We start from the raw sequence: 21,260 nt of genomic DNA on the forward strand, positions 1-21,260 counted from the left end.
CACAGAGCCTGATGCGGGGCTTGAAATCGTCAACCGTGAGGTCATGTCCTGAGCTGAAGTCAGACGACTGAGCCACCCAGGCGCCGCTTGACTGGTATTTTTGACCTGACTTATCTTAAAAAGAAAAAATAAAAGTCACATTCAATCCTATTCTACACATCATTAGAATTCTTATTCAACATCAACACCTATCTCTTTATTGTACCACATTCTCTTCTTCAGGGATTGTTTTCTTTTTTGCCAAAAGACATGTTTCGGCAGTAATTTCAGTAATAGACTATGGACAAGAACGTTTCTACATTCTGATAATTTTCATATGTTTTTACTTAGTGCTCCCCCCTCAATGATTGGCTGGCTGGGTATAGAATACCAGGTTGAAAGTTGTTTCCCTTCACACTTTATAGGTCACCTAAATTTGTGTGACTTCCATTTTAATTACTCTGGTATGGTGCTATTCTGATACTAATTTTGGAGGTAATTGCTGCTGATTTGCTGTTTTTAGGGTTCTAAGTATCATGTATGACACTCTACATATAGAAACATTTCAAATAATTCTACTCAGTGTTCAGTGGCCCTTTTCAATTCGGTTTTGTGTGGGTTGTATCAATGCCCATCCTTGGAGCTAATGGGGGGATTCAGTGGAAGACCATTTAAGGTCCTATAAGCCTCTAATTCTCTTGTCTCATGTCCTTCTCATCCTGCTCTCATCTCAAGACCTTAAAATCTTTAGATAGTGAATGAAGATAGCAGAGTGAGGGGTGTGGGGTCAGGAAATCTACCTAAACATATAGTTTGTCAAAACTTTTCTCTCTGACACCTTGGACCAGTGCTTTTGAACTTAAAAAACTTGGAATTATGGGGCGCCTGGGTGGGCTCCATTAGTTAAGCGTCTGACTTCGGCTCAGGTCATGATCTCATGGTTCCTGGGCTTGAGCCCCACATTGGGCTCTGTGCTGACAGCTCAGAGCCTGGAGTCTGCTTTGGGTTCTGTCTCTCTCTCTCTCTCTCTCTCTGCCCCTGTCCCACTTGTGCTCTCTCTCTCGCTCTCTCTCTCAAAAATAAATAAACATTAAAAAAAGAAGAAATCTGTTGGATTTCTATCTTTAAATAAAGCTTGGAATTTATATATTTGCTCTTCGTTATGGCATGAAGCAATGATGATTCTTATCCAGCCACCTAAAGGGGAAAAGGTTGTGTTTAACAGGTAGAGTAAAAAAATAAAATTCATCTGGTAACATCCTACCACATACAGTTAGGAAACTGAGCCTCAGAGAGATGTGGGAGAATGTCTGATGTTACACAGTGAGTGGGTAATGGAACTGGGACCTGAACCAACACCCATCAGAAGCCAGGCCTTGTGTTCTTTCCCCAAAGCATCATCAGAATGGCAGAGTTTCTCTAAAATACACTTCGCACACCATGGAAATATTACTTTCTCTTGTCCTACCGTGAATGCATACACAGGCTAGAAAAAGCCAATGGCAAAGCCTGAGTAGCAGTGTAAAAAGAACCCTGCGTGGAGAGTAAGAAAATCCACCTCTGACATCAGCTTCACTCTGAACTAGCTGTGTATTTCTAGGACTTGAGAAATACCATTATCCTTTCCAGCCTTAAAGTTCTAGACCATTGAGATTGAATAATTGGTGACACCTTCAACATAGTTTGTTATCTACACTACAGAAGGAAATCGTGTTGCCTTTCCAGATAGGTTATTTTCTTAATAAGACTGTGTGACTCAGGGACACCTGGGAGGCTCGGTAGGCTAAGCATCTGACTCTTGATATTGACACAGGTCATGATCTCACGGTTCATGAGATCGAGCCCCGTGTCAGATTCTGTGCTGACAGCACAGAACCTGCTTGAGATTCTCTCTCTCCGCCCCTCCCCTGCTTGCATGCACTTTCTCTCTCTCTCTCAAAATAAATAAACATTAACAAAAATTTAAAAAGACTGTGTGAGGGGTGCCTGGGTGGCTCGGTTAAGTGTCTGACTTTGGCTCAGATCACGATCTCACAGTTTGTGGGTTCAAGCCCTGCATCAGGCTCTGTGCTGATGGCTCAGAGCCTAGAGCCTGCTTCTGATGGATTCAGTGTCTCCCTCTCTCTCTCTCTCTCTCTCTCTGTCCTTCCCCCACTTGTGCTTCCCTCTCTCTCAAAAGTAAATAAATAGGGGTGCCTGGGTGGCTCAGTCGGTTAAGCGTCCGACTTCAGCTCAGGTCATGATCTCGCGGTCCGTGAGTTTGAGCCCCGCGTCGGGCTCTGGGCTGATGGCTCAGAGCCTGGAGCCTGCTTCCGATTCTGTGTCTCCCTCTCTCTCTGTCTCTCCCCCATTCATGCTCTGTCTCTCTCTGTCTCAAAAATAAACGTTAAAAAAATTTAAAAAAAAAGAAAAAACCAAAAAAATCAAAAGTAAATAAATAAACATTTAAAAAATTTAATAAAAAAAAAAGACTGTGACTCAGGAAACAGAGAGGGCTTGGGGTCAATATCCAGCTCCACCAGTGACCAGCATTGTGAACCTGACAGAGCAGGCTCTCTACACCTCTTAACATCAGGTTTCTTCGGTGTGAAATAGGGGTGCACATCCTGCATCACTCACAGGGATTTGTTAGAATCTCATTAGTGACTTAGGTGAAAACACTGTATGGTAAAATATTGGATCAATGTAAGCTATTTTCACATAATTGCCCTGCATTAGGACAAGATTTCACTACCTTGTTCCTTAGGAACAAGAAGAAGGAACTTAAACAGATTTTTGAGGAACAGAGTGCATGCTGAAGGAGATGGGGTTGGTGCCTTAGAGAGGGAAGTCTGTGTGTATCCCTCAAGCCCACCACAGGGGTACATAAGTTATGTCCAGCCCTGATGGCAAATCCTTTCTGCAAAGATAGAAACATCTCGATTCTCCAGAGTTGAAGTGGGGCATCTTTATAGAAAGGAAGGAGAAATAAAGGAAATCAACAATGTAAAGGGATAAAATGACTGACAAAAGAAAAAGTGAATAAGGCGAGAGGAGGACGGGCTTCTAACAGACTACAGGATATTGTCGGTTTTGATAAGGTAGGATGTAAAGGAAAGATTGTTTGCAAATAGGGAGAGTTTCTTCAGAATATGTTCTCAAGCCTTGCAGATGTTCCTTTTGACTAAAGATAAGACTTTGTGGATGGATTGTTATTTTAAACAACATTATTGCTCTATGATTACAACAAAGGTCATATAATTCCAGAGGCAAGAAGATATAAAAACTCAAGACACTTCCTGGGATCTCTTAGGATGCTGAAGAAAGCAGGGGTCCTCAAGCCTTGAATGCCAACCAGGTAATCCTACACCCAGTTGAGGGCAGAGGGCTTTCTTTGAACATTTGACTTCTTCTGCCAGATCTTCACTGGGCCAGAAATGAAAAGCTCTAGGTCTAATGATGTTAGTCATGCTTTTTGTTTCTGTGTGTGTGTGTGTGTGTGTGTGTTTAATTTGAACTACTTATTTTCTTTCTTCTTTTATTATAAAAAGCATTACCTTTGGTGTCTGTGTCAGGTTAATTCATGGCTGTGCAATCTAACTTTGGGAAAGTTACTTAATGAATTTTGTGTCTTCATGTGGAAAGCAAGTTAATGATACCTGCATTGCAGCCTCATTATGATTAGATTAGGTGGCATGCAAGAGTTCAATGAATGTCAGTTTGCTAAGATCCATTAGTAGATTCTTCCAAGAGATGCTACACATCCCTTCTCCCAGATAGTTGGTTTGACAGAGAAGTCTTTGCTATTTGTGTTCTAAGGGGGTTGAGGACATTGAAAATACCTCCATCACCTCTGGAAGGGAAGTTCGTCAGAGGAGCATGGGGTTAATGTGATGATATAAAGGTAGGGAGAGGGTGGGGGTGCCCGGGTGGCTCAGTTACTTGAGCGTCCAACTCTTGATTTCAGCTCAGATCACAGTCCCGGGGTCGTTGGATTGAGCCCCCAGTTGGGCTCCATGCTGAGTGTGGAGCCTGCTTAAGATTCGCTCTCCCTCTCCTTCTGCCCCTCCCCCATGTGTACTCTCTCTCTTTTTAAGAAAAAAAAAGAGTGTAAAACAATGTGGTGGGGAGAGGGTTATGACATGCTTCACCTTTTTGTTTAACACTGTGTCACAGTGCTCACATGCACTGTGCATACTTTCATATGCATCTAATCTTTAGATTGCCCAGGAAAGTTTGAATATTATGTTCCATCATTCCTGTAAGCAACCTACTAGAAGATAGTTAGAATATGTATTCTGATTTTGGGATCATAAAGTATGCTCAAATAAGGATTCAATTAATTATTTACTCATCCTAATAATTATTTGGGAAAAAATCTTGGACCCGATCCCATGCTTACACTAAAATAAATGCCAGGCAGATGAAAATAAAAGAGGATATGGGCAGATATTTTCATCTTATGTGGATGGTAATGGCCTTTTTTTTTTTTTTTTGCTGACATAAATTCCAAATGTTATGAAGGAAAAGATAAATATGACAGGTTTTGAAATTCTCAGTGTGGCAAGAAACAGAAACGAGAAGATGTACAAACTGGCAAATATTCTTCGTTATATGTGAAAGACAATAAATACACAAGAAAAGCCCTACAAATTCCTGAGAAAAAAGATAGTAATCGAACAGAAAAATGCATACAGCTCTAAGTCAAAAATTCACAAAAGAAAATTTTAAAGATAAGCATTCTAAAAAAAGATGTTTAAATTCTTTTTTATATATTTTTAAAATTTTTTTAATTACTAATTTAAGTAATTTAATTACTAATATTTTAAAAATACTAACAAAAACAATGAGGTTTTTCTTTATCGAGCCAAAATCAGCAAGACAAAAATGGACAAATTGGGTGTTCTTCAAAGTTTGGGGGAACAGTACTGTTGTCCGCACACTATTGCCCATTTATTTTCTGAAAACAAAACAAAACCAAATGTGGTTATCACCTAAGTGTGAAGGAAAGAGGGTTGCCCTAAAGTCAGGAGATCTGGTTATAGCTGTGCGACAATGACCAAATGACTTCATACCCAAAGGCCTCAGGTAGACTCTCATTTGTAAAATGTGGACATTGGACCATATGCTCACTTTTAATTCTAACACAGAAAAATTTACTCTTGGGACTGACTTGATTTGATTGAGCTGATTGTATAGAAAGCCCATTACTGCCTCATCTGTGAGAAAGCTTGGCTTAGGCTCCCTCTGCTGGTTCCCCAGAGAATAGCAGGAGCAGGCTCTCCACAGTGTACCAAACGGTCTCCATCCAGACTTTTCAGCCCAGTACAGTTACGTCTCTGGCGCTGGACCAGAGGTCTTGCAGGTGACTTAAGTTAACTATTCCCAGTCTCTACATTTAGCTTGAGATTCCCTTCATTGTATAATCTGGGCTTAGGAAAATATTTTGCTTCCTCCATATGTGATTGGGCATCTAAATTCCTGGGTCTGTCTCACCCAATGTGTTCAGGCTGCAGGTCTAGGCGATTCCAGGAGCTTCAAAGGAAAACTCCTTGTAATAGAGGCTTCTGAAGCACTTCTGTGGCCAGGGGAAGAAGAAGATGGCCCCCCAAAGAATGTGGCTTCTCCTACTGCTGAGCTGTGTACTCAGCACTGAAGTCTTGGGTGGTGAGTATCCGTCACTCAGCTGGGACTGAACCCACCCACAGCCTGTGTTCATGCAGCACACTGACAGCCATCCATTCACCCCCCAAAATATTTAGGTGCCACAGGAAATAGATGTCAAGGACAGGAACAAAAGACAATGTCACATGGTAAAAAAGTACAAGGACTCGGGTCACCTGGGTGGCTCAGTCGATTAAGCATCTGACTCTTGATTTCAACTCAGGTCATGATCTCATGGTTCATGAGTTCGAGCCCCCCATCAGGCTCCATGCTGACAGTGCTGAGCCTGTTTGGGATTCTCTCTCTCTCCCTCTCTCTCTGTCTCTCCCCGACTCTCTCTCTCAATAAATAATAAACTGTAGGGGAAAAACAAGTACAAGGACTCTAGAATCAAACAAATTCTAACCTCATGTGGTTGTGAGCCATAGTTAAATAATCAACTAAATGTAGATAATAACAATAGTTTTGCAAGTTTCTTGTGAAGAGGGAAGACAATGTGCACCTGACATCTAGTAGTCAATAAGTGAGCGCTATAATTAGAGGTACCCAATGTTTATGCATTGTTTTCCTATTTGAGTATACTGGGAATTCTGGGTTGCAAGGGACTTACAGCCTTGTTGGAGAGATGGCTCCCCCACACATGTAGACCCAGCATCAAGTACAAAGTAACATGTCAACAAAACAAGAATCAATACCCTAGGATCTTCCAGTAGAGAAAGCCAGGAAGAGAACTCATGAGCTGAGAATAAGTATCATGGAGTATCTGAAATGTAAAGAAATGAAATGTGGGCACATCTGGTGTAATGCCTTCATTCTGTTTATGAGGCCCCAAGAAGGTAGAGACTTGTTCAAGGTCACAAAGCAAGATTACATAATGTTCTGGCACCTCATCCGGGGTGCTTCTCATAGTCCCGCATGGCCCAGCGAGGGAAACCATGCCTGAGCATGTATATAACCTAACACTACTCCCACTGGGGAGTACTTTGGCCAAGGGGAGAATCAATTGGAAGAAAGCAGGAAGAGAAGCAGAGTTATTTCTGGCATCATGTTGGTGCCCGTGGCTCATGTGTGTGGTCCTTGCCTTAGCCTACCCTGGATGTGTCCTTGTGCTTCAAGGTTCTTTGCCCTCCACCCCATGCTGACTGCCAGCCACCAGTTCTGTCAATCCTTATGGCTGCTCGGGACCTGGGGGATTGAGCCGCTTTCTCTGAACCGTGCTAGAATAGGGAAGACTGGGGTGCCTGGGTGACTCAGTCGGCTGAGGGTCCGACTTCAGCTCAGATCATGATCTCGTGGTCTGTGAGTTCGAACCCTGCGTCGGGCTCTGTGCTGACAGCTCAGAGCGTGGAGCCTGCTTCAGATTCTGTGTCTCCCTCTCTCTCTCTGCCCCTCCCCCACTCACACTCCGTCTCTCTCTCCTTCAAAAATAAATAAACATTAAAAAAAATAGAATATGGAAGACAATAAGAGGTGGCCCTCAACTCTCCTGTGGAGGCAACCAACCAGGTGGTTAGCTCCAGGGGCTTGAAATTCACCCAGGCTAAACCTGGGGAGCAAGAAACCAGTCTCCCGACTCTGGGATCTCACCAGCCCTCTCTGGTTTCTCTCCTCTGGAGGAGGTAGAGCCAGAACATACCACCGGTTACTCTACACTCACTACTCTACTCTTCTACAGATCTTCCTCCCTGTGGTAGAGACTTCCTGGGATTGCTGCATAGGAAGATTCGGCTGGATAGGGCTGCAGAACCAGGTCATGAATGCCCTGCTAGCCAGAGTAGGGAGCTTATCTGAAAGCATAGGAAGTCCCTAGAGATGTATAGGCAAAGGATGAAATAGATCAGGGCAAACGAGTGACAGGAGTGTCATTTGAGTGGGGAGAGAGGAAGTGCTTGCTATGTGACAACGACAGACTGCAGAAGTCTCCGAGGAACGGAAAGACCCCTGCGCTCATCTATAGCACTGGAGTGCAGCCACGTGGTCACAAAGCCCGAGCTCGCCAGCCTGGCATTCCCTTCATCACCAAGGCCCTCTGTATTTCCAGCCATTTCCCTGCTTCTTAAACCTTCAGATTCGGTGACGTGGCCCACTCATTAATCAAGTAGCAGGAAGAGCCTGTGCCTCTCGGTCATGGCTTCCTTGTCCAGACCTTGATTCTCCTTTCCCTTTCCACCATGCTGCCTGGATGATTCCCTCTACTTGAGGCAAACTTAAGTGCTTGCCCTTGTGGTGCACATCTTGCACGTTTCTGCCTCCATCCCTCTGCTCACACACCTCCTTTGCCTAACGTGTCCCCTCGCTATTGACACAACCCAGCTCACCCAGTGTCAAGTTCCATCCAAGTTGCCATCTAACCTGTCCTGTGTCCCCCTGGTCAAAAATACCCACTCCTTCCTCATAATGCCTAAAACTACCAATTTATGCCCTTTGCCCACTCTTGTGCTGCCTTGAATTATAGCTGTTTGACCTGACAACCAATGTGAGGATTCTGCCAATTGCTGAGTGTGGCTATTCTAATTGTGCATTTCATAACTGGAGAGATAATTGTGGGATGGATGTGGGGTCCCCCTGGGTCTGCTATGAAATTGTCTTAGCTAGGGACAGCTGGGTGGCTCAGTCAGTTAGGCATCTGACTTCAGCGCAGGTCATGATTTCACAGTTCGTAAGTTCGAGCCCTGTGTCAGGCTCTGGGCTGACAGCTCAGAGCCTGGAGCCTACTTCAGATTCTGTGTCTCCCTCTCTCTCTGCACCTCCTCCATCCTCTCAAAAATAAAATAAACATTAAAAATTTTTTAAATCTGATTGTAGCCTTTTCTCCAGTGCACAGTTCCCCTTACAAAGGCCGTAGTTCCCTTTGGAGAAGGCTGGGAGAAAGATTACCCGTATAAAGTTTGGGCAGCCCAGCAGGATCCTTCTTCAGGACAGCCAGCCTCCCTTGCATTCTGTAGACTGACGAGTGTGGGAATGGATTGGCTTTGCCATCATCACTTGCAATCGCCTTCTGTGTTTGTGCAGACATCATCATGAGACCCAGCTGCGCTGCTGGATGGTTTTACTACAAGTCCAATTGCTACGGATACTTCCGGAAGCTGAGGACCTGGTCTGAGGCTGAGGTAAGGAATCTGGCCCATGCTAGGACAGGTATCTCTAAAGCCACCTGGAGGTATCTCTAAAGGGGCCGCCCAGAGCTGCAGGTCTCATTTGGCTCAGAATTAAGAGTCCTCCCTTGGCATTCTGAGGAGTCACCTGCTGCTGAAATGCAGAGAATAGCGTTGTGTGTTCTCCTCTTCCAGTTCTATAAACATGGATGGAGCAGGTGATATCTGCCCAGATCCTAGGTGAGTTGTGAAGACGTAAGAATGGACAAGAAACAGCCATTACCCTCAAGGAGTTCGCTGTCAGTAAGAAAGACAGAAATACACAAATAGAAGGAGAATGAGAAGATAAAGACCTTCCAGAAAGAACAATTGAATAGCTGCACCAGACTTACCAGAACGAGCAGTGTGTAGGCAGTCCTGGAGCACACCAGTCTTCAGAACCACCTGACAGAAAGTGAAGCAGTCCAAACAAATGGAAGGCTTCATTGTCCACACAACCCAGCAAATGTGCTGGCTTTATCTCCCTGAGGCTTTGTCTAGAAGATACCCAAAGGGCCACCCCACCTCAGAGGAGTGTGGGAGCCAGTGCTGCCGTTTCTCTGGGTTGTGGCTGTTTAATTGACATGACTGGTTGGGGAGAATGTGGTGTGATCTGGGCCTAGAACAGCCTCAGAATTCTGTGTATAAATAACTCACCAAGGACGGACCACCTACCAAGTGATAGCTATTGAGGATACGAAGTCTTCTCTGACCTTAAAAAGTGTGGGGTTAGTGCAAGATTGTGACATTTAAATGGAAAATTCCAATGCAGTGTGAGCATAAGTGACTTTCCCAAGATCACACCCAGAGTAAGTAGCAGAGCAAATCCAGGGAAGTCAGCCCTGATGCAATGCTTCCTGAGCTGATGTGAATGAGAGAGAGAGGAAGGAGAGAGAGAGAGAGGGAAGGAGGGAGAATGTGCTAAATGAAGAAGGGGTTTCTCAGACACTGTTCACTGAAAGGAAAAAAAAAAGCTGGTGGAAAGTAATGGGCCTCTCCTCAATTCTTGAGAAGCAACTTGAAGAAATCTTAAAGGCCACCTGTATTGCCCGTACCCAGACATTCCAAAACTAATTCTGCCCAAAGAGGAAGTTACCTGGGAGGCTTGGGAGTAATACAGACCTGAGTTTGTTCAGTTATTTTTTAAATATAATTTATTGTCAAATTGGCTAACATACAGTGTTATGTATGGCTAACATACAGTGTGCTCTTGGCTTTGGGAATAGATTCCCATGATTCATCTCTTACATGCAACACCCAGGGCTCGTCCCAACAAGTGCCCTCCTCAATGCCCATCACCCATTTTCTCCTCTCCCCAACCCACTCCCCCATCAACCCTCAGTTTGTTCTCTGCATTTAAGAATCTCTTTTGGTTTGCCTCCTTCTCTGTTTGAAACTATTTTTTCCCCTTCCCTCCCCCCATGGTCTTCTGTTAAGTTTCTCAAATTCCACATATGAGTGAAAACTTAGGACACCTGTCTTTCTCTAACCGACTTATTTCACTCAGCATAATACCCTCCAGTTCCATCCACATTGTTGCAAATGGCAAGATTTCATTCTTTCTCATTGCCAAGTAGTATTCCATTATACATATAAACTACACAAATATTAAAAATAGAATTATCCTATGACCCAGCAATAGACCTGCGTTTAAATCATGACTCTGCCACTCACTAGTTATAGCCGTACCTCACTCTACCAGTTTTCTTGCTTTAACATGGGGATGTCACTTTTACCCCATGGCCTTGTCAGAAGGATTCATTAAAATAACTTACCAAGAGCTTATTACACATGCTGGGTGTTCATTTGAGGTTCTTAAGGCAAAAACGGTCCAGGATTGGTACAAAGCCTTAGCAGAGTTAATTGCTCCTGAACATAGTGCAGAGAAGGTGCTGGAAAAGGACCCAACAAATAAATACCTTGGCTGCTGCTGCTAGGTGTCAATATTGAGGGCCAATCTTAGTTCTCGAAATTCCTGGTGTGGAGGGGACCATGAGAACGACAGTTTCCAGGTCTGAGTTCCAGGTCCTGTTGTGGCACTACCAGGAGCGTGAACTTGGAGAGAAAATCTCACTGAACCACAGAGACTCTTTCCTCTTTTGTCCCAGGAACCCTTTGTGACTGGGCCTCTCACTAAACGTTCATTGGTAATCTGGCTTCCATGCCTCACAAGTTTGACAGTCAAATGAAGTTATGAAAACATGCCGGTGTTGTGAAATGGTCGGCAAGGGTGAGGAATGCATTAACATCCAACACCAGCCATGTCTAATCGGGAGCAAGATACCAAAGGGGGGCATTGACGTAGCAACTGCAGCCAAAACCATGTTTTCATTACATTAAGTTGCATCATGGAGGCAGAACCTGTAATACAACCGCAAAAGAGCGTATGATAAGTATACTTCTCTAGAAGATGTGGATATATAAAATGGTTGCCTTGTTTATTGGGACGGTATGTTTCCAGTTAGAGAATGGTTATGCCACGTTTCATCCAATCCCTAAAACAAAAGGTGATTATCATTCAGGAATTGAGAAGAAAAATCCAGATTGCCTTCTCTTGATAGCATCTTTGAAAAGCAAGAATTTGGGATCCAAAAAAGACATATAGGGGCGCCTGGGTGGCTCAGTCAGTTAAGCATCTGACTCTGGATTTCAGTTCAGGTCATGATGTCATAGTTCATGGGATTGAGCCCCATGTCTGTCTCTGCGCTGACAGTGTGGAGCCTGCTTGGGATGCCCTCTCCCCTCCCTCTCTGCCCCTTCCCTGCTCCAAACAAACAAACAAACAAACGACATACAGGAGTAAAACAAGTTCGGGTCTGGTGCTGAGAGTTTTAAAAGTTGCCGCAGAGAAGATAGTTACGTACTTACTAGGGTTCTGGGGTGAGGACTATGTGTTTAAACCTCAGGAGATGATTAGCACAACTTCTTGCCCACAGTACGAGTGTCAGTTGTATGGAAATGGAGCCCACCTGGCATCTCTCCAGAATGCAAAGGAAGCCAACACCGTAGCGAAGTATATAAGCGGCTACCAAAAAACCAAGCCTGTATGGATCGGCCTGCATGACCCACAAAAGGTAACCTCAGACTTGGCCCACACGTGTCCCATTGGGAGAGCCAGATAGATGGTCCCTGCATGGGAAATGGCTTCCAGGCCTACTGACGGAGGCACAGGGAGTGAATCTTTTTCAGTTACTGCCTCCAACCAACAGAGGCCAAAGCCTCAAGGTCTAGGTCTCAGTTCTGGCCCTCAACGGAGGAAATTATTTCAATGGCATCACTTTGTAGAACTTCTATCTAATTAAAGTCCTCCCAAATCTTAGAACACAAAATGACTGGCTTTTCACAGCCTAAAAAAAAGTTATGGGGCTCAGTCAGTTGGGCATCCAACTCTTGACTTCGGCTCAAGTTAGGACCTCGTGGTTCCTGAGGTGGAGCCCCACATCAGGCTCTGCACTAACAGCATGGAGCCTGCTTGGGATTCTCCCCCCCACACCCTTCCCCTGCATCTGTTCTCTCTCTCTTTCAAAATAAATAAGTAGACATTTTTTTAAGCTGTGTAAGCATATATAGATATATACACATATATGAAAACATACACACACATACACACACATACACGCACACACATCTGTTAGGGGATGTAGCTTAATTAAATTCCCATTAGATCTTGAGTTAAAGTTGGGAACTTTCAGCCAAGCTTTTTCCTAGATGCTATTATTTTTTTTTCATGTTACCCATAACTTTTTTTTCACTAGACCTTCGTTTTGATCTCCATCAATACCTCGTTGTAAAGAATGGTATGTGAGGTCTTTGGGCTGGTTGCCGAGGTCCCTCTGTGGGAGCTGCAGTTTACAGATTCTTCGTGGGAATCTTCTATAGTTAACCCAAACAAACATAAGGAACACCAGAAAAGAACCCCCAGACTTTCTGTTTCTTGATAAAACTTCGCCATAGATGTTGCAAATAATTTATACAATTAATTACACATTTTTATGTATTTACATTGCTGTCAATCAACTCTCTTCTTCAGAGTTAGGACAAATATTTACATCTATTTATACAATTGTGGGGGTATTTAATTTTCTACATTCATAACTGAAGAAAGTAAGTGGCTAATAAAGTCCTTAAAAATGTGTAATGTCTCTAGTTATCAAAGATGCAAATTAAAATAGAAATATAATTTGACTTATCAGATTATCAAACTTTTGCTTTGTCTTAATGAATAATATTTTTAAGGACGTAAAGACATTGTCCAGTAGATGGAAAGCAGTTTGGCCATGCATATCAGTACCCTCAAAATATTCACATCCTTTGACCCATTAACTCCACTTCTGGGTTTTTATCCTAAAAAAATAAGTTTAAGTACAGAAACAGCTTCAGGAACAAAGTAGTTCATAGCGGTATTCTTTATAATCATTGTAAATTAGAAACAACATAAACATCATCAATACCATTAAGGTAAATTACAGTGCACCATGACCATTTAAAAATGTTTTGAAAGCAAGATACACAGTTGAGTATGTATTTTTAAAGACCACCACCTATTTTAGTCCATAAAAAGATCGTGATAAATAACAATGTTTACACCAGAAGTAAATATGCCAAAATCAATAGTAATGTTTTCCTCTTTAAATGGGGTGACTTTTCTCTTTTTCATTCTGTGCACATCCCTGTGCTTCTTGTGATGAAAGATTTTTACGGGTTTTCAAGGGGCCTGAGAGGACCGCCTGGCTGTGAGCAGGTGCACAGGCTGACTGTCTTCCATCTGTGGTCACTTGCAGAGCCAGAAGTGGCAGTGGATCGATGGGGCCTTCTATTTGTACAGAAAATTGTCGGCCAAGTCCGCAGGTGGAAACAAGTACTGCGTGGAGATGAACTCCAGGGAGGGTAAGATCCGCCGCCCACCCCCAACCACTCCCCCCCCCCCCCCGCCAGCCCCATTTCACACCAGCAGCTCTGTTTTCCACAGGATAGTGGCCTTGCCACAGGCATTATTTACCAACCCACAGTCATTTGTGATCATTTTACAATCTTTGCCATATCCATAGACCAACTATTCTTAATATCTTCTTTAAAATACACCCACTTTTTTTCTTAAATACACTTACTTTTATTTTTATTTACATCTTATTTATTTATTTTGAGAAAGAGAGAGTGAGAGGGGGAGGGCCAGAGAGAGAGAGAGAAAGAGAGAAAGAGAGAGAGAAGGAGGGAGGGAATCTTAAGCAGGCTCTGCACTGTCAGCGCAGAGCCCGATGCAGGGCTCGAGCCCATGAAACGTGAGATCGTGATCTGAGCCGAAACCAAGAGTTGGACTCTTAATCGACCGAGCCTCCCAGGGGCCCCAAATACATTTATTTTTAAATCCTATTGTGTACATATGAAGGGGAAAGATGTCACATTTTGGGAAACCCAGGCTACAGGAAAGAAATACATATAACTTCTTTCTGAATTCCTTCTAGTTTGGGTTCCCCACGAGCCCTGGGAACCTCATCTTTGCCTGCCTGCTGCCCTCTTGTTTGTTTCCCTGAGTTTTGTTCCCAAAATGCAGGGCCCAGAACCTTAGCCCGAGGCTGCACACAATCACTTGAGTCTCCTCATTTTTCTTGTCTTTTTATGCTAGTAACTTCCAGTTTTCAACTTTTGTACCAATGACATTTGGGGCTGGATAATTCTTCGTTGTGGGAGCTGTCCTGTTCATTGTAGGTTCAGGATATCCTGGTCTTCAATCTTCAGAGGTCGGTAGAACCACTCCCCCACCACAGGTTGTTACAACCAAAAATGTCTCCAAATGTTGCTAAATGTCCCCTGGGGGCAAAATTGCTAGCATTTGAGAACCACGGAGATTAAGTGATGTGAAAAGTCTTCTGCTGTAAAACAAGAAAACAGAATAGCAAAGAGAAAGAGGCTATTTGATGCTGAAGGCAACATCCTAGTGGGTTTAAAAGGCCATCATGGTGTCGCCAGGACACCCCTCCTAGGCCGGAAGTGGGCCTGGGAAAGGCCTGGACTGAGGACTCAGGAACACGACGCAGGGTGGCTGTTGTCTGGGGAATAAAGCTTTTATATGCACAAAAAAAGAGTGTGAAAATTTTCCAACAGCAAAAGATGAATGGTAGAAATAAGGTAACAAACTCTGAGGCCAGGTCGAGACCCTTTGCAATAAGAGGGTCTCCTCACGGGCAAAGGAAGGGCTTCCCAATGACTTGCAGAGCCCACAGTCGCTGCTGGGAAAGGCATAGACAGCTCAGATGGAAGGAACACAACCAAGACCAATAGGTAGAAACTGGTAATACGTGGATTTCTATCTAAGGGGGGAAAAGTTTAACAATTAGCACTATCCAAAACTAGAATGTGCAGGAAGCAGTGAGAACCCCATCACTAGAATTAACCAGGCAAAAGTGGACATTGTAGTTGCAGTACCAAAAGCGTTAGAAGAGGAGCACATGGCACATGAAGGAATCAATCGAGGAACACTTTTGAAGTATAAATTCCAGGGATCACTTTGGACCTACGGCATCAGAATCTCTAAGGCTGGAGGCCAGTCCAGCTTTGGGGAAGCAATGGACTAGACACCTTTCAGAGTGCTTCCTGTGATTCTGAGATTTCAACTGGACCAACTTCTCAAACACAAGTCTTTCCCATCAGTCCGTGTTCACATGGGCAAAATCCCAGGAACGAAGCCACCTGTGTGGGAACTGGAAGCCTGATGTCTTCCTGAGAACTAGCTCTAGGTCTTTCAGACTCTCTTCCTTTTCTGGGTTCACTCAGCCCAGCTCTTAGGTACCAGAATACAGGTACTCAAGCCAGAAAAGCACAAGGAATGAAACAAGGATTAGCAAGAAACTGGTGGAAGGTAGAATTTTAGACAGCCTTCCCTTGGCCCTGTCAGTGTCATTTTCTATTTGTGTAACAGATTTAGCCCCGCCAACTCAGTGGCTGAATTGTTTCCTTCAGACCCAAAAGGTATGGTATTAATGTCCCCAAACACCGCCCCGCACACGTCCTGTGTGTGGCTAGACCTGTTCCTTTTTTATGTCTGTTTAGAAAGACCCTCAGAGGCCATTTTGTCTGGTTGGTTCTTTCACCCCCTCTGACTCCTTTTCTGCACCACGGTGGAACGTGCTTGTGACTCTCTGACAAATTGCATTTACAATGCTTTCTGACAACTCTACTGGTCCTCTCTGACACATTTAAAAATGTAGTGCTACAATTTAAACTGAAACTTCAGGGGCACTTGGGGGGCTCAGTTGGTTAAGCATCCAACACTTGATTTTGGCTCAGGTCACAATCTCACCATGGTGAGATGGGAGCCCTGAGGCAGGCTCCACGCTGGCAAGGAGCCTGCTTAAGATTTTCTCTCCATCTCCTTCTGCCCCTCCCCTGTATGCATGCTCTCTCTCTCCCCCTCTTTCTCTCTCCCTGTTTCTCAAAAATAAGTAAACAGAAATTTCATATTCAATGGAGTTGGAGTCAAGACCATGGGCTCTGCCTTTGGAATGCCTGGGATGGGATTCCAGTTCCTCCAGTTAGCTCTGTGACCCTGAGCCGATTTCCTACTTCTCTGTGCCTCAGTTGCCTCTCCACAGAAAGGGAAAACCAAGAGTACTAATCACCTGAACACATATATGTGAAGTGCTTATCCCAGTCAGGGTAGACTCATGGTTCTCCAACCTGGAGGGGAGGGGTATGGTCTACACACACCTCTCTGGTGTAGAGGAACGGAGGAGGAGAGTGCAATCAGACTCCTCCCTAGGTTGGTGCCCATGGGGGAGCTGCCTGTGTTCTTGATTATTTGAAGCCTGGAGCCGTGTTCTCCCGGCCCCACACCCTGTCAGTACCTAGAACTTGTCGTCTCCATATCATTACTTTCTGTGGCCCGGCTCTGGTTGCCATGGACATGGGCATGGGCTAGCCCCATCCTCTCTACCTCTGGAGACCTCTGAAGGGGAGGTGGACACCTTCCCCCACTTTGCCTGGCAGTGCCCTCTGTCCCCGGGGCTCTCATCCCACCAACACACACTGGCTCCAGGGCAGGACGCACAGGTCAGAGCCAGGCGGACAGATGTCTAACCACTCACCACTCTGCTGCCCACACCGCAGGGTGATAAGCAGATCTGTGGACGGCCCTGGTGGGCCCTGTCCACAAAAATACTTCCCTTTCCAAGATCACCTGCTCCTTGCCGTCAGTCCTTCTTTATAAAGGGGTGGCCTGTGGGACGTGACTGGCTCAGCAGCTTCCAATTCTTTGAACATCTTAGAGCCTCAGCTGCGGACTTTGGAAAAACCACCTCCGCATCCTTGCAGCCTCCTGTTCCAGACACAAAAGACCCCCGCTTTTACATCCAGCTCTGTCTTCCCCTCCAAAGTTTCGCTGGCATGGGGCTTCTGCAATTGTGCCTGACGTTTACATTATTTTTCTTTCCGTGAACAAAGTTAGTGTTGGTATTCGTCAGAGAAACAGAAGTAATTGGATGTATACAGAGAGAGATAGATTTCTTTTAAAGTGGCTCCCAGGCGCCTGGGTGGCTTGGTCAGTTAAGCATCTGACTTTGGCTCAGGTCATTGATCTCATGGTTCGTGAGTTCCAGCCCCACATCGGGTGAGCTCGAGCCCTGCTTTGAGTGAGCCCCACTTCTCTCCCTCTCTCTCTCTCCCCCTCTCTTTGCCCCTCACTCACTTGCACCGTCTCTCTCAAAAAAAAAAAAAAAAAAAGGCTTCTGTGATTGTCGGGCCAGCAAAGCTGACATGCGCAGGGCAGGCTAGCGACTGTGAGTTCCCACATGCACTGATGTCACAATCCTGAGGCCAGGGCACTTTGGAAGCAGAATTCCTTGCTCTTTGGGAAAACTAGGTCTTTTCACTGATTGGATGATTACCTACATTATGGAGGGTAGTCTGCTTCGCTCATTCAGTTTTCTCATTACTAGTTTATTTTTTTTTTTCCAAGGTTTATTTATTTTTGGGACAGAGAGAGACAGAGCATGAACAGGGGAGGGGCAGAGAGAGAGGGAGACACAGAATCAGAAACAGGCTCCAGGCTCTGAGCCATCAGCCCAGAGCCTGACGTGGGGCTCGAACTCCCAGACCTCGAGATCGTGACCTGGCTGAAGTCGGACGCTTAACCGACTGCGCCACCCAGGCGCCCCTATCATTACTAGTTTAAATACTAATCACATCCCAAACAAATCACCTCTGCAGCAACACGTAGACTGGTGTTTGACCCAACGCCTGGGCCCACCTCCTAGCCCAGTCCACGCATGAAATTAAGCATGGCAGTGCACTTCCCGGGGTTCCAAGCAAGAGACCCAGGGAACGCTGGTAAGTGCAATACAGAACTGGAGGGATTTGAACGTCTGTTTATTTTCTTGCAGACTTTTTAACTTGGAGGAGCAACAAATGCAGCACGCACCAGCACTTCCTGTGCAAATACCGAGTGTAGAGCACGAATCGAGGCTATGCTCACCCTACACACGCCCCTGCCCTCCTCCCTCTGTGCATGCTGGCTGCGTCTGATCATTGTCTCAGAGCAAACACGGCAACTGAGGCTGATCGGCCCTGTCACACTCACTCTTAGGTTTATTAGCGTCCGAGGCCTCAACACTGTACGACAGTGGCTTCTATGACAATTACAGGAAATGTGGCTTTGGTGTGATCTCGTTTGCATTTCTTAGAAGCACCCCCAGAGAGGAGAGGAAGTGTGGCTGGGCCGCCCACGCAGTTCGGGATGTGTGGATGGCCATCGGCTTCCCCCACGGTGCTGTGCCAACCGGTCAACACAGAGTCTTATGCCAGAACCTGAGAACACCCCCCTGCACCCCTGTGACCTTAGCAGCCCAAGACAGGCTAAGAAGCTGGCTCGGGGAAGGGTGCAGTGAAGGGAGGGGGAGTGAACAGACAGCGCGCTGGCCCTCCTGCCCCCTTCCCCACTTCTTCCTTCCTCCCCCCACACCCTTGTCACTCTTTTGGAAGCCAGAGAGGAAGACATCAGAGATAACGTATTGCTTCCTCTAAGCACGAAAAAGCTTGTTAACCCAAAGGATAAATGTCTTCATGGTGGGAGCCCAGGCAAGATGATCGGCGGATGGAAAAGGGTCATTCTTTGGAAGCTGATAGTTAGGTCAGCAAACAGCAACCACCAACGCCTTCGAGGGTTCTGGGAAGCCACTGTTGGAGAAACAAACAAAGGTATCAGATTCTTTGACCGAGATGGTAAGATAAATCAGGAATGCTAGACAGCCAGGGGCCATGTACGAAAATCTTTGGGGCAAGTGCCAGATTCCGTGGTATTTCCTGTAAGAACTAACAGAATGTGAAGGAAACATGGATCACAATATCCCCAAAAGGTAGAGGTTCCCAACGTCTTCTGACTATAGCCCACGTGGGAGGTAGGCCCACCTACCTCCCTAATTCATTCATGTTCTCTGGAGGAAAAGGAGCTCTCTTTACTAGCTCAAGAGAAGTAAAGAGAAACAAAATAAAAATCCAAGAAAGAAGAGATGAATAACAAATGTACCAACACAAAACAAAGTAAAATCTAATAGTCATTCTGTAAATGCATTAAACATATGTAACAGCTCCAGCTGAAGAGCAACACCAACCTAAAATACTCTTAAAAAAAATTTTTTTTTTAATGTTTATTTATTTTTGAGAGAGAGAGAGAGAGAGAGAGGGAAGGGGCAGAGAGAGGGAGACACAGAATCCGAAGCAGGCTCCAGGCTCCCAGCTGACAGCAATGAGCCCGATGCGGGCCTGGAACTCACAAACTGTGAGATCATGACCTGAGCCGAAGTCAGATGCTCAACCGACTGAGCTTCCCAAGCGCCCCGACCTGAAACATGCTTGGTGATGTAGCGAAAACGAAGCACCCTCTCTGAAATTGCTGACATGCCAACAAGCTGCGTGTACGTGTGCACAGCGTGTGCTTCGCGACTTTCACAAATAGGGATGGGCAGCTGCTTGTCTTATTAGAAGGCTGGTCCTTGGTTAACTTTGGAAAATCAGTGTGTGCTGATTTGTGCATATTGCATTTTAGTAATCTTTATTCATTGGGTAGATATATCACTACATCATTCAACAAAAGTTTATTGAATGCATGCTATGTACTAAGAACTCATTTCAGGGACTGCGAATCGACCAATGGACAAACCAGATAAATTCCTTGCTGTTAGAGAGCATACCGTTCGGCAGGGGTGAGGAGTGGAGGTAGAAACACAATTAACTAAGTAAATAATGTTGTATGAGAAGGTGACAGGTGCTGATGGGAATACAAAGCCAAGAAGAGGGGATGGGGAGTGGGCCTGTGTGGACTATGTACGGAATAATTAGCATGCTTTTGGTCACAACTGACAGCCAGGCTGTCTAAGCAAGACAGAGAATTTATTGGTATATGTTACTCTATGGTCCATGACTAGATTTGGGCTTCAGGCATAGCTTGACCAAGGGCTCAACAAAGTCACCAGCATAGGGTTTTTTCTCTGCATTATTTTTGACCTTTTTTTTCTGAGTATTAACCCCATTATCAAGACCCATCAAATTGCAAGAATGGCTGTGGAAGTTCCCATCCTTACCTTATGAAAAAAGAGACCCCACAGCCCTCAAACAGAAGCCTCTAACCTAAGCCTCATTGGCCAAGAATCTCCTGACATGGGTTATGTGCTCAGTCCTCAACTAATCACTATGGCTAGGAGGGTGGGATGTGGTGATTAATTCTGCAAAGGGATAGCACACGTGACTCCCCTGGAGCTCAGGGGTTAGCCAGCTTCCCCTGAAGGACAGGCCACCACTGGCAGACACAGTGTCTTTGTGGGAACTGAGAAAGGAAAACACAGCCTCATGGACCCACAGGACAAAAGCAGGTTGGAATTCAGCCTTGACCTGCCCCCTTAGTTGTGTACTTGTGTGCAGTGCACCAGCCACGCAACCCTCCTCTGTGGCCCTGACACGTGACACATATGTGCAAGGGGAGTCTCCACCTGGGGGTCGAGGGCCATCCTTTTGGAAACTGTCCAAAGGCTGCATGGCAGGACTTAAGAATCAGGTGTCTGAACTAAGACCGGAAAAGCATCTGATTCAAGAAAGATAACAATCAGGCGGATATTGTTTCCCAAGATGTGCTCAGTGACATAAGACTCCAGCCACAGCCTGTGGTGAATTATTACAGCGGGAAGAGCAAAGCGTTTGGAATTAAGCCCCCGGCATCTGACCGACCCTGCCTCAAAATGGCTGCATTAACATGGAGCCTAAAGTCTCTGAGCCTTCACTTTCTTCCTCAGGGATTTGAGGATTAAGTTAGCTAAAATATGTAAAGAGTCTGGAATGAGGTCTGGCCTAAGAGCTTAACAAATGTCATTGTTCTCTGTGAACGTCACATGAGATGTCCTAAGTAGCTGCTTGCTTGCCGCGACACAAACTAGCGCCCTCTGCTGGAGCGTGGGAGGACAGCTGTAGAGGAAAGACCTTGGATTCCAGAAAGTTCTGTGGATGTCTGCCTGGCTGTGGACA

General features: G+C 45.2%; 1 protein-coding gene across 1 annotated transcript; it reads left to right on the forward strand.

Moving 5' to 3' along the window:
- Positions 1–5,558: 5,558 nt before the first annotated feature.
- REG4 (regenerating family member 4) lies at positions 5,559–18,262 on the forward strand. Its single transcript, XM_047873593.1, has 5 exons — positions 5,559–5,625; positions 8,635–8,732; positions 11,693–11,830; positions 13,538–13,643; positions 18,131–18,262. Exons 1-5 carry the CDS (start codon positions 5,559–5,561, stop codon positions 18,196–18,198), a joined length of 477 nt encoding a protein of 158 aa, XP_047729549.1. The 3' UTR covers positions 18,199–18,262.
- The last annotated feature ends 2,998 nt before the right edge of the window (positions 18,263–21,260 follow it).

This window comes from Prionailurus viverrinus, chromosome C1 (genome assembly GCF_022837055.1).
Source record: "Prionailurus viverrinus isolate Anna chromosome C1, UM_Priviv_1.0, whole genome shotgun sequence".
In the NCBI taxonomy this organism is placed as follows: domain Eukaryota; kingdom Metazoa; phylum Chordata; class Mammalia; order Carnivora; family Felidae; genus Prionailurus; species Prionailurus viverrinus.

Coding starts and splice junctions, on each gene's coding strand:
- REG4 (XM_047873593.1), top strand. CDS start 5,559: ATGGCCCCCCAAAGAATGTGGCTTCTCCTACTGCTGAGCTGTGTACTC. Junction 8,733..11,692: donor GGACCTGGTCTGAGGCTGAG/GTAAGGAATCTG, acceptor TCTTGCCCACAG/TACGAGTGTCAGTTGTATGG. Junction 11,831..13,537: donor GCCTGCATGACCCACAAAAG/GTAACCTCAGAC, acceptor GGTCACTTGCAG/AGCCAGAAGTGGCAGTGGAT.